The sequence below is a fragment of the Sceloporus occidentalis genome, unplaced genomic scaffold (assembly GCF_023333645.1).
Source record: "Sceloporus occidentalis isolate IW3139 unplaced genomic scaffold, rSceOcc1.0.p SCAF_19, whole genome shotgun sequence".
In the NCBI taxonomy this organism is placed as follows: domain Eukaryota; kingdom Metazoa; phylum Chordata; class Lepidosauria; order Squamata; family Phrynosomatidae; genus Sceloporus; species Sceloporus occidentalis.
Genome location: NW_028316999.1, coordinates 6,774,201 through 6,787,559, shown reverse-complemented (window position 1 = coordinate 6,787,559; position 13,359 = coordinate 6,774,201). Strand labels below are relative to the sequence as shown.

Here is a 13,359-nt window from a genome sequence, read left to right as displayed (position 1 = left end):
CCAAAGAGTGGTAAAACCCCAAAGAGGAAAAATAGTAAGATACAGATTTAGAAGAAGTATCTGTGAATTAAAATGCTAATTTTCTAAACCTAATCTAAAGGTGATGATGATGACACTCTCTGGTGAGGACCCCTTTTCTCTGAAGGTTTTTCCAGAAAATAACCAATTTTCTACCTGTACTGTCAGTTCTAGTCAGTTCTGCAATCTATCAAAACAATTCATTGGATAGAAAACTTTTGGGGGCACCACTCATCACCTGTCACCCAGTGGCACAGTTTTTACAGGACAGGTGTGGATTGGTGACAGGCATAGTATATACGAATCATAGATAAGCATTAGGAAGCAAATATTGTTCCTGGTACTCGGGAGCAGGCTGGCCTGGGGATCAGGGGCCAAAACTCTTCAAATTCACAAAGCTGTAATTAAGGTCTTCAGGTAAGGTAAGGATGACAAGTGGAATGGGGTGACGTGTAATAGGCATGATGGGAGTGATGAGTGATGCTGGTAGGTGTGAGGTGTTGTGTGTGATGGGAGTGATATGTAATGTCAATGTGTAACAAATGTGAGGGAGTCAGTTGTTATGTGTGGTAGGTGTGATATTTGATGTTGGTTGTGTGTGATAGGTGTGAGTATAGAGAAAGGATGCTTTTGTTAGTGTCGATGTGTGTGTTCTGGGTGTACTAGTTACGGGCTGGGTGGTACTCGGCTTTACCAGTCCCCCTGACCAGAAGGTGACAGCCCTTGCCAGTCCTTCTTTTCGAGGTCCTGCTTTGGGAATTGAGAAGTGTGCAATTGTTGATTTCCCACGCGTGGGTGATGCCACTATCCATCAGGGATCTCCCTTCCATAGGAGGTATTTCACTCCCTCACTGGCTGTATCTGCAGCTGGTCGGGATTCACAATCTCATCTGTGATAACAAGGATTCTGTTTCAGTCTCCACGATCATCCTAGCTGTCCATCGATTCGTTCGGCGTATCGGCTGCTCTGGTCTTACCTTTTCTCAGCTCTCCTCCCCGCAATTCCCCGGCGCTTGGCAACCGTGCGGCGCAGAGCGTGGGGCCGACGGGCATCTGGAGACCGGAAATCGTTGCAGCAAGCGGCAACGCAGGAGGTTGGGGTCTTTGGCTGCTTAAAGACAGTGCGGGGCCGGTATGTATTTAGAGATTGCTGGGGCTACTCGGGCGTGCTGTGTGGTACAGTATCGCTACAGTTCATATACAGTTACATGGCCAGTTACCCAGCGATAACCAAAGCCCAGTAATGGAGTGGAAGACCCAGTGACGCTCATATGGGTGGGCGTGTAACCCTCGGCTAAGATGAAATCTGGGACCCCTTTTACATTTGCTTTACTATGTGATTTGTGTTATTATTGCTAGGGCTCCGCAGCCATCCGCTTCCCTCCATTGGCATTCTCCTGTGATGTGGCTTTTTTGGGTCACCTGTTAGCCATCATTGAAGGGTAGCTAAGTGAGCGTACTTGGCGGTGTTGTCTTGGTGCTTGTGTAATGTTAACATGCAGATCAAATATGGTGAATGAAGCATTTGCTGGTAACGCTTATACATGAACATGTAAAGTGGGGGGAGCCTTCTACCCAAAACTTACAAATCTTTGTCTTTTATTATTGGTTATTTATCATATTCTGCAGCATACAATTTACCGATTTAATATAATAGGTGGTAAGCCAAAGGATAATGCGAAAATTCAAAGAATAATGCCAATCTAGTTTGCCCATTTTTCCAGATGCAAACCTGAATCAGCCCTTGGTCTCGGCTTAGTCAGGATAGCCATCTGCATAGCATATCTCATACATGTTTAAATAACATCACCTCTACCTCTTCTGCTGAGAACCTGTTCCACTTATCTACCACCCTCTCGGTAAAGTAAAATTTCATTACATTTCACCTTGATCCTTGACCCTCTAATTGTAGATTATGACTTCTTGTTCTAAGGTATCTGCCCCTTCTCGGCTCTTAAAATGTTACTGCAGCATCAACCCTTTTGTGATATTTTAAGAGATGAATAAGTTGACCGTACGGGCCGGTCCTCCTTGCTCTCTATATACAGCATGCTATACGTTGGATAGCGACTCGTCATGCACAAGGAACTAATGATGGAAAGAGCTCAGCCTGCATAGCTGTGCATTATACGAGCCAGCTCTACAGTTTTGTTATTTGGAGGTACGGATTTATCACTTCTTGTTCTTTCTAGACAGATTTATCCGGCCCAAAAAGTTGAGGCTTTAACGTTTTAAACCCCCATGTAATCTGTGTGTTTGCAGTAGCTGTTCTTTTTATGTATGGCTGTTATTCTTATGTTTAGAAAGCTCCTACGGGTTCTGCATTGCCCTGTACAGATGAAAGCATTCCGATTTGTCACTTATTGATTAGTTAGCAGAGTAGAAAAGTTGTGGAATTTTCCAGAGCCCTAAATGTTACCCAGGGGGTTTAAGACAATGTTTAAAGAAATTTCCACACAATTTGTACATAGTGCCCTGATAAGTTTGTAACTTAAATATCGAAATTACCCTCACACCCTTATATATAAATGTAGTTTCCTACCACGTACATGTTTCTCATATGCCCTTACATCCAAAGTACTGTTTATCTAATCTCAAAAAGTGAATTGTGTAGAAATAGGAATCAAGATATATTTGTCTTTAATATTATATAAAAGTGCGTTTGTTCTAAAACATTCTAGAATTTTTTATATACACTATATGGACAAAAGTATTGGGACGCCTGGCCATTACACCCACAGGGACTTTGATGACATTGCATTCTGAATACATAGATTTTAATATGTAGTTGGTTCCCCCTATAGAGCTACAACAGCTTCCACTCTTCTAGGAAGGCTTTCCACAAGATTTTGGAGTGTTTCTGTGGGAATATTAGCACGTTCATCCAGTAGAGCATTTGTGAGGTCAGGCACTGATGTTGGAGATGGCCTAGCTTGCAATCTCCATTCCAGTTCATTCCAAAAGTGTTCAATGAGGTTGAGGTCAGGGCTCTGTGTGGACCAGTCCCCCCCCCCCCAATACTCATCCAGCCATCTCTTTATGTGCCACTATATAGAGAAAAGTATTGGGACCCACCTCTTAATTAATGAAATCAGGGGTTGGGCCCCTTACTTCAAGTGAAGGGAAATCTTAATGCTCCAGTGTACCAAGACGTTTTGGACAATGCTGTGCTTCCAACTTTGTGGGAACAGTCTGGGAGAAGGCCCTTTTCTATTCCAGTGTGACTGTGCCCCAGTGCACAAACCAAGGTCCATGAAGACATGGCTGGATGTGTTTGGTTTGGTGACTGGCCCGAGAGAGCTCAAGAGATTGTATGTGATGTCCTGTTTTTCTTGGTAATCTCTCTTTATTCATCTGCTAATAAACGTGTGCTTCTTTATACATATTCAATAACTTAAATGACGTTACACATTTCATAGGGAAGTATAACGATGTACTGCCCTGGAGAATGCATTCCTAAGAGACAAACATTTTCTACTGACATCACACCTTTCATCTTAGCAGCTGAGGTGTTGAAGAGGTGACGGGAGGAGAGTGTGAGGGTCAGGTAATGTTTGTCATTGCTGGTCTGCATGCTGACCTCACCATGGAAACATCTGCTTTGGCAATCTCCACCTAGTTTCTGGTAACACTTGCTCACCTGACATTGTGAAACAGTTTTGTCTAATGAAGTGTCAGATCCACAGAGATGACCTACCCACCGCCATCCTTCTCCTGGGGCTCCAGGGTTCATTGTAAAATCAAATCTGAATATAAAGAGCCTTCTATGCAAGGCTTAATTCCTGGAATAATGAGACATTTTTACAGACGGAACAAAAGCCTAGAAATAGCTAGAGTAACAAACGTGCTACTGCTGTTATGTATATGTCTTGCATAGCAGGGTCCCTTTAAAACAGGGGCAGAATAAATGGTTTTTACGAACGCCTTGTGCAGATTTATGTCTTCTTTGTACAGTTTGGAAATACTGAAGTCAGATGTGTCCACGCCCTGAACATTCATGATGAACAAAAATATTTGCTGCATGAGTGTGAGACATCCAGAGATGTATCATTGGACGCTGCTCTTGCATTTTTAAAAAAAATCTCTAATAAAATGTATTTGCTATGTAATTATGCTAACTCTTTTGAAGTCACAATTGATATGCAATACACTCCCATATTGAACTGAATACGCTAAAATGTTTTTTTGGCCATATCGAGCAGTATTTGGATTTAGACATAGCTTTACACACGTTTATTGACCGCGATACTGTTTTTCTTATAATAGATGCAATTAAATTCTGATCCACAGGGGTACCTTGAATATTATTGCATGCATAGTGTTTTTATTAATCTATTAAAGTAGATTTGTATCTCATAAATAAACTAACGTATGATTGCATACGTTTGTAGACCCTGGGAGTCATAATTTTTCAGGGCCAAGTAGGTGCACGTTCTGAGATCAATATGAATTAACGCAATATTCAAGCCACCTGCTTTACCGTTTTAGGAGGCATGGCTATGGTTCCAGTAAAACTCACCAGGTTATGGGAAATGCATATTATGTTGACCTTTTTTTGACATTTTTATTGGATAGTTACAGCTTGTGCCATAGATTCTGTTCTTATTCATAAATATGAATACTTTTATGTATGATGTTTCAAGTTTGACACAATATTCCATCCCAAGTGTGAGTCATGGTGTTTACTCGCTTTATGCGTGAAGTATTTTCCCCCCCTAGAGCTTTAAGTCTCAGGTACTCACATGGTGTTAAGGAAGTTGTAAAACTCCATTTTCACACCTTGACAAACCACAGGGATTTCACTCTCTCCTGAGAAAAAATGAAGGGGAAAAAATGAGACATTTGACACTTAGTTTTTATCTTCACCCCAAGATGATTATCTTTGATACAATTCCTACTGAGCTAAAACAGTACAATCAAGTGGTAAACGGGTTTTTTCATGTAAGATGTAGCTTAGTCTTCAGTAATCGAGATATCCAATTACTAATGTCATTAGTATTAGTTAAGGGCGTGAGTCGCTCACCTCTGTATTATAGAAGTTTTTCTTTATTTTATTTAAGTCTGTAATAGACACTGCCTCATTAGGAACGTTTTATGTACCATTCTGCATTGCTTATGTAATTTGGTTGACCCATTGTAATGTGATATTTTGTTTGCAGCCTAACATTAGCATTCAGGGTTTACACCACTCTGCTGCCAACATGTTCGAGGAAGATATGGAAGTGGCCATCAAGGTGGTGGTAGTTGGAAATGGTGCCGTTGGGAAGTCGAGCATGATACAGCGGTACTGCAAGGGGATATTCACAAAGGATTACAAGAAAACCATTGGTGTTGACTTCTTGGAAAGACAAATTCAGTATGTATTGATGACTCTTAGTTTTCTGTTTTTACAAAATAAAAAACCGAAGAGCCAGCTCTTTGTTTTTTCCTTCAAGAGCTTGGATTGAGTTTATAGACATAAATATGTCAGCAGCAGTAAGAGTTGTTTAACTGTGTACAGAGGTGTACTATCGCCTTAGCTATCTAATGTCAGGATTGCCTTATTCTTTGCTTACTGGAAATGATCCATAGCAGTGTTGTGTGAGGACCCAGTAAGCAAGGGAAATGAAGTGCTCTTCTCCTAATTCACGATCCCCCCACCTGAACTAGGTCATACCAGGTTTTTAAATCCAACCTTGACCTGCTCGCACTGCTCTGACTTGTACAGGAATCCAAAATAAAAGTATGAGACGTTCACCATTGTCCTCCAAGTTGTTATGTAGACAGACTAAAACATTAAAGCCGTTACTTTTATTTGCTGTAATACTGAAACCCAATAAAGTACTGCACCGTGTGAAATGGCCCTACGTATGATGAATTCATCTTTAGGAACTTTCTCTGCCCTAGAATTATTTATTCTACGTGGCAGGTTTATAAGCCCAAAGGATATTTATCTCACTACACCACAAGGTTATATTTAGTATGAGTCATTTTGTTCTCAGCTTTTAGATTCCTGTTTTTGACCGTTTCATCATAGGACCATTTATGGTTTTGATTTTATAAAATGCATACCACTAATCCTACAAGGCTGTTGAGATACCAGTAGGTTTTCCTCATTCATTTCCCTGGATTTATTGGCCTTCATTATGTAATAAAAATTTACAGTGTGTTGAGAAGCTAATGAACTGATTGCTATAAAGCAGCGTTATAATTTTGTGCCATGTCTCTCTTGAGGGAACTTTGCAGGAAGTACCGTACCTTGTCAGTCTGAAGTCATTCCCCCAGCCCCAGCGATAGCATAAGTTAATTCCATCTTAATGGACCGTAAAATTTTGTGAAAACCAAAAAACATATGGGATGAGATCACACGTGCTAGCAGGCTGCTTATGCCCTTGGATGCACATCTCAAAAGGGGTTACTGTCCCAGGATTTACCGAAGCATTAATTGATACTACCTATACCATGAATTTCATGCAGACACTTAAAACAAGCCAATACATGTCCCCAAGGTTTACATTGAAGATGGATTTTTAATATTTATATGTGGCCTATTTAGACATGTCAACACTATGACTTGCGTGTATTCCGTGTAAAATGTAGGTTATGGTAAAAGCGACAGTTTTTTCAATACAGTATGATTAGCATTAGTCCTTTTTTAATTTCTAGATTAAATGATGAAGATGTGCGGCTGATGTTATGGGACACTGCTGGCCAGGAAGAATTTGATGCTATCACTAAAGCTTATTACAGAGGTAAGTCTGACACCTTAAAGGGGATGTTTTTAAATGGGAACCAATTATGTAAGGAAATGGGCTGTTTCATGTATGCAACATGAGTAAAATAAGAAGATTACAGCAAAGTGCCTCCAGATTGTTCCTCTGACAGCCTTGTAAGGGGTAGCTTATGTGAAAACACTTGTTAAAAGTGATGGAAGAGCGTTGATCGCACCTAGATCTTCACCACAAATTGATATTGAGGTGTCAACTTTGCAGGTTGAGTCAGTGCAAGAATAATTGTCATGTTGTCTCCCTTTTATGTGAAACATTCTGGAGGATAGTAAAGCCTGTCCCAATTCTTCAGCCGTTAATCCTACCTGTATAGGTAACTAACATGCCAGCTATGCAATGAGCTTCAATGGATTCTTTGTAAATGAAACGTACCCTACCATACTCTTCGTACGCAGAAAGTTAAATTCAGACCGAGCTCTCCTCTGTTATCTTCACCATAGAAAAGCGATACACATCGAAGCTTGCATAACATAGTCCAGTTTTACCCAGCTCTCGTGTACACCTCTTGGATGTTTTTCTTTCTTTTTTTTTTTCCTCTCAATGATTTCTGGCACACCCCACACTTAAACTGAAAAACTAGGAATAATATTGAAAAGAGTTCCAGTGTAGTAAGTTTAAGTTCAGTCTCCTTAAACTAAATTACAGCATGGTCACAATTTTACCATCCCAGCCAAACACTTAAGTATTTTTATTTTTATTTTCTCAGGTGCCCAAGCTTGTGTGCTTGTGTTTTCTACAACGGACAGAGAGTCCTTTGAAGCAATACCCAACTGGAGAGAGCAAGTAGCGGCAGAAGTCGGAGATATTCCCACAGTCCTTGTACAAAATAAAATTGACCTGCTTGATGACACAGAAATTAAGAAGTAAGTGTTTTCCTCCTGTCCAATCGAGGCATTCAAGTTATGCAAATAAACTATACTATAGAAATAGCTAAAGGCTATACCTGTGTTTTGGCCAAGACATCTTTATCCAGTGATGGAGATCTCTGCAGATATTTATCCATAGAGTTGACATCACTGGCATAATTGAACATGTTCAAGAGGTCCCATACTGAACAGTGCAGTTTAAAAAAAAATAAAATATATATATATATATATATATATTTATATATAAAAGATAATAAAAAAAAAAGAAAAAACCCTTACATCCCATTCCCCTAGCACAACATCTAAAAGGTATAACCCATTAAGCCAAAAGTATGAAAAATACTACCCTATAGGGTACTATGTAAAGGATGTTCTAGGCCTCCTAGAAAAGAAAAAAATATATGTGGGGTATTTCCGTAATCTGGAGATACAGCTAAACAATGTTGGCTGGGTTCTCTGCCTAAAAAATTGATAAATTTGGAGGGGATTTTCCATCACTATGGTATGAAAAGAAAGCGCTCTCTCTCCTCGAAAAAACAATATATAGTTTACATGGGTACACTATTCGCAGGAAAGGGGAATAATGGCTGAACCGACATACTGTAAAATTGTTCCAGGACTTACAGTACCATAAACCCCTAGGACTGAAGCGGTTAAATATCTCAACAGAAAAAAGCAATAGACCCAGCTTCTTGAAAATACTTTTAAGTAGGTAGTACATGGATCCATAAAAGGCTAGTATAATCTACAAAAGCTGTGTTGACCCTTGCACCATTTGCACACCTGGTGGCTATTTTGAACATTCACATTTTTGCTGTTCCTAAACATCTTACTTTTGTGTGAGATCATAGAACTAAACAAATGACTTTACACTTTGTTAATTCTGTTGAACAAGGTCCCTAGCCAACAAGTCCTAGAAACCACAAGCTATTGGAAGGGCACTGCTTCTTGTCAATATTTTCACAAGGAAGCCGTTTACAACCCTTTTGTGTAATAAAAAGTTACTTATTTATACATTAATATGCAGGTTGTACAACACCTGTTCAATCCTAAAGCATGCACATTTAAATGGCTTTGAATTACATTGATGCTATTTTTTTTCTCACATTGCCTTCTAGCAGTGGCGACTCTAGAAACAATATATAGGGGGGGCACACAAGATACCACAGTCAAACTGGGGGGGCATTCATAATTTCCAAAAGTAATGTGCTATGGAATTATACTTTTGTTATTGGGCTAAAATAATACTTGGTCATTCAACATGGGAAGCCTGAAGCCACAATTGAGTGCGACTAATCCTTGAAATAAATATTATAACAGAATAAAAACCTTTTCCACTAAATGATTTCAGGGCCTTGAACGTTTTGTCGTTTTGAACATTTTGTCCCCTGAAGTCACTACAACTTCAGGAGGGCACACATTCCAACACAGGCTCTGTCACACCGACACCCAGACACACACATCAGGACAGGCTCTGCCACACCGACAACCAAACACACACACACCAGGACAGGCTCTGTCACACAAACACACACACACACACACACACCAGGACAGGCTCTGACACACTGACACCCAAACACACACCCTAGGACAGGCTCTGCCACACTGACAACTGAACACACACACACCAGGACAGGCTCTGCCACACCAACACCTATACACACACCAGGACAGGCTCTGCCACACCAACACCTATACACACACCAGGACAGGCTCTGCCACACCAACACCGATACACACACACCCAAGGACTGATAACCAAAAACACACAAACAGCAGGACACAATCTATGTCACAGACATCTACATCAGGATGGATTTTTCACACTGCATTGTCGTTTATACCCCCCTTAGTGTTTTTGCCCCTTGTGTATTGATGCCCCTGCTGCCCATATATATTAATATTAGCCCCAGTTGCCGATAGCAGGTATAGATCAACACATTAACACACAAACCAAGCTTTACATGTATAGATCAACTGATATTCACTTGTGATCTCAGCACTGAAGGTATATATCAAATAAACAGAATCAGACATACAAATCCTGTATTCGCAGGTATACAATAATAGTATATGAAACGTAGCATTGCAGGTATTGATCAAATAAATACATGGAAACAGCATTGCAGGTATTAATCAGCTGAATAAGACATACAAACACTGTATTTGCAGGTATACATAAATAATGTATGGAAATATAAAGATACGGCTCTACAGAATAACGCAAAAACCCAGCTTTGCAGGTATAGATCAACTGGAATTCATATAAAAACACGTCATTAAAAGGTATATTTAAAAAACCCTAAATTACAGGCATAGATCACAGGTTGCGTCCACACTGCCCACACAGCAATCACACTCTTATCATACCCAGGCAACCAGTAAATGCTGGTACCTAGGCATGATGGGACTGTGCTTGCTGTGATTGCTGTTAGCAATCACACTCCTATCATGCCAGGTCAGCCAGTACATGCTGGTACAGGGTGGCTGTAAGTGATGTGCAGACCCCATACTGCTGGCAGCATCAATACACAAGGGGGGCAGCTAGCTAGGTTTCAGCTTGTACTGGCTGACTTGGCATGATAGGAGTGTGATTGCTAACAGCAATCACAGTCCCATCATGTCTAGGTTCCAGCACTTACACATCCATCCAGTAAATGCTGGAACCTAGGCATGATGGGACTGTGATTGCTGTTAGCAATCACACTCCTATCATGCAAAGTCAGCCAGTACATGCTGAAACCTAGCTAGCTGCCCCCCAGCATGTACTGGCTGACTTGGCATGATAGGAGTGTGATTGCTAACAGCAATCAAACTCCCATCATGCCTAGGTTCCAGCACTTACACATCCATCCAGTAAATGCTGGAACCTAGGCATGATGGGACTGTGATTGCTGTTAGCAATCACACTCCTATCATGCAAAGTCAGCCAGTACATGCTGAAACCTAGCTAGCTGCCCCCCAGCATGTACTGGCTGACTTGGCATGATAGGAGTGTGATTGCTAACAGCAATCAAACTCCCATCATGCCTAGGTTCCAGCACTTACACATCCAACCAGTAAATGCTGGAACCTAGGCATGATGGGACTGTGATTGCTGTTAGCAATCACACTCCTATCATGCCAAGTCAGCCAGTACATGCTGAAACCTAGCTAGCTGCCCCCCAGCATGTACTGGCTGACTTGGCATGATAGGAGTGTGATTGCTAGCAGCAATCACAGTCCCATCATGCCTAGGTTCCACTCATACTCATTCAAACTCATTCAAACACCCTCCCCACTCATTCAAACACCCCCTTACCTGCACTGCAGCTCCTCGATGCCGCTCACAGACTTCAGCAGGGGGCGCGGCCTCCCTCTGCTGGCTTCCGCTTCCTCTATGCAGTGCAGAAGGTAAGTAGCAGGGCTCGAGGTGCGGCCCGCGTAAGATCGGTTGCCTTGGCTGCCGATCTTACGCGGGCTGCACCCTCTCTCTCCTCCAATTAATAAAAATAAATAAAAAATAAAAAAAACGGGATTTAAAGTCGCATTGCGACTTTATTCAAAATTCGGCAGGGGGGCAACAGGGGGGGCAAGGATTAACCTAGGGGGGGCAATTGCCCCCCCTTGCCCCCCTGTAGCGACGCTACTGCCTTCTAGTGAGGAAGCAGAAGCTTTAGCAAAAAGATTGAAACTGCGATTTTACAGAACCTCTGTGAAAGAAGATCTAAATGTCAATGAAGGTTTGTATGCCCTTAATATGCTAAAGCCTTATTTAGTTTTTAAAAGTACCCAACCATTTCATTCTTTATTATTTTACATTTATACATTTATACATTTCTGGTTATATTTACAAAGTAATTTTTTATTTTCATTTTTTTTTTATTATTTCATTTACCTTTTCCCCTTGATTCCTGGTCTTGCTCAGGTAGGACGTGTGCTCGGTAATGACACTCTTGCTCCCAGCCTGTAAAGAAGTCAACCTACCACCCAAGAGTCCCAAGTGGTGGCCTGTGGCTTAACTTCCTTTGTTATTGGCTAATAACTCTGTGTGAGGGCTGGTGGGAGCAGTTACTTAATCGTGGAGCACCTGTTTTACGTGAGGGAAAGCACAAATAAATCCCATGGACTTTGGCTGCAGGGAAAGGAAATTTGTGGCAAAATGCATTTTTGTCTTCTGGTTACTTGTCCTTTTTTTCTTATTTTTATTTCATTTTTGAAAGCAATATGATAGGAATTGGTCTTTGAGACCATTTTTTTTAAAAATAATAAAGTTCTCTTGTAACCAGTTAATAAAGAGAGAGTTTATTTAATAATATTTTACATAAGCATGAGTTGTGTTTTTGATTTGACTATTTAAACTCATACTAGGGACTAAATCTATGAGGAGTGCAGCACCAGTAAAGGAATTTGAAGTTTATGTATAAAATGTGATTATGTTTCAGAAGTAAATTTTATCAATATAGCAACCAGAGGAATTTTCCTGCTAATTGGATCATTCTAGTACCACTTTCAAGCTTCCAAAAATCCCTTTTTATATGTACAGAACCTCCTTTGTTTCTTACATCTATCTGGTAATGAAAATGGTTTATTACTATTTCAGTTTTTAAGTATTTGGCTGATAAACACCTCCAAAGACTAAAACAACAAACTGCAGAAGACTCTGAAGTTGTGCATACAAGCAGCAACAAAATTGGTATGTATTCCTTAAATTTACATTTGTGTATATATATGAGAGAGGTCCCATTGCACAGTGTTGTGGAATATGATGGCGCTTTATAAATCAATAAATAATAACGTTGTAGACCTTTTATGTGTGGTTTTAATCCATGTTTCTAAGCAGTCAGAGCTCATGACTGGATGGTTCCAGTTTCTTAGTGACCTTAAAACATGTCGTTCCACATTTTCTCATATTATTAAAATAACTTCTTCCAACCAAATATCTCTCCATTTAGGGGTTTTTAACACAGCAGGAGGCAGCCATTCCGGGCAGAAATCGAGTGCTCTTAATGGCGGGGACGTGATCACTCTAAGGCCAAACAAACAGAGGACAAAGAAAACTAAAAGCCCTCTCAGCAGTTGTAACCTCCTCTAAAACTTTATCAGAAAATGTGAAAAGACTGCAAGTTGGGGACAATAGTGCAATCACGAAAAATAGAACAAACGCGGAACACAGCCACTCCTTGAGACACCAGCCAGTTTGCTCGCTGGATTCCACCTTCTACGCTACAGATTATGGGGAACTTTTCAAAATACAGGGGAAAAAACTGGAGGCTATAACTTATTACTCATCATGGTTTCCTGGATGAAGCATCAACAGAATGAATTTCCGTTTTCTCAAATCGGAAGATAGGTAAAACATACACATCCTATAAGCATGAGTATAAAATGACAGGGAAAAGTTGAAATTTTTATAAGGAATTAGAATATATATATATATAGATACTTTGTAGCAATGAATGTGTTCGGAAACATGGTAAGTGGGCCGTTATCAATGTGACTCACAATACATTTCCTCGTGTATCGGAAGAAACACAACTTACAGTCTTGAATGGTTCCAATCATTGGATAGAAATTTTACATACAAGAATGTTTTTAAAAACTTCTTTAAACACTTAAATATTTGTTTGCAAAGTCTTAGTTTTGTTTTAGAAGCAGTGCCCAGGTAGGGCTTTAAAACAGATATATGTGCATGGTGCCAAAAATGTACATCTTTTTGCTTTGAA

The 13,359-nt window shown here is 40.3% G+C and overlaps 1 protein-coding gene across 1 annotated transcript; it reads left to right on the top strand.

Moving 5' to 3' along the window:
* Positions 1-5,219: 5,219 nt before the first annotated feature.
* LOC149302361 (ras-related protein Rab-23-like) lies at positions 5,220-12,728 on the top strand. The gene is made up of 6 exons (XM_089482639.1): positions 5,220-5,374; positions 6,664-6,749; positions 7,492-7,648; positions 11,294-11,376; positions 12,237-12,329; positions 12,589-12,728. Exons 1-6 carry the CDS (start codon positions 5,220-5,222, stop codon positions 12,726-12,728), a joined length of 714 nt encoding a protein of 237 aa, XP_089338765.1.
* The last annotated feature ends 631 nt before the right edge of the window (positions 12,729-13,359 follow it).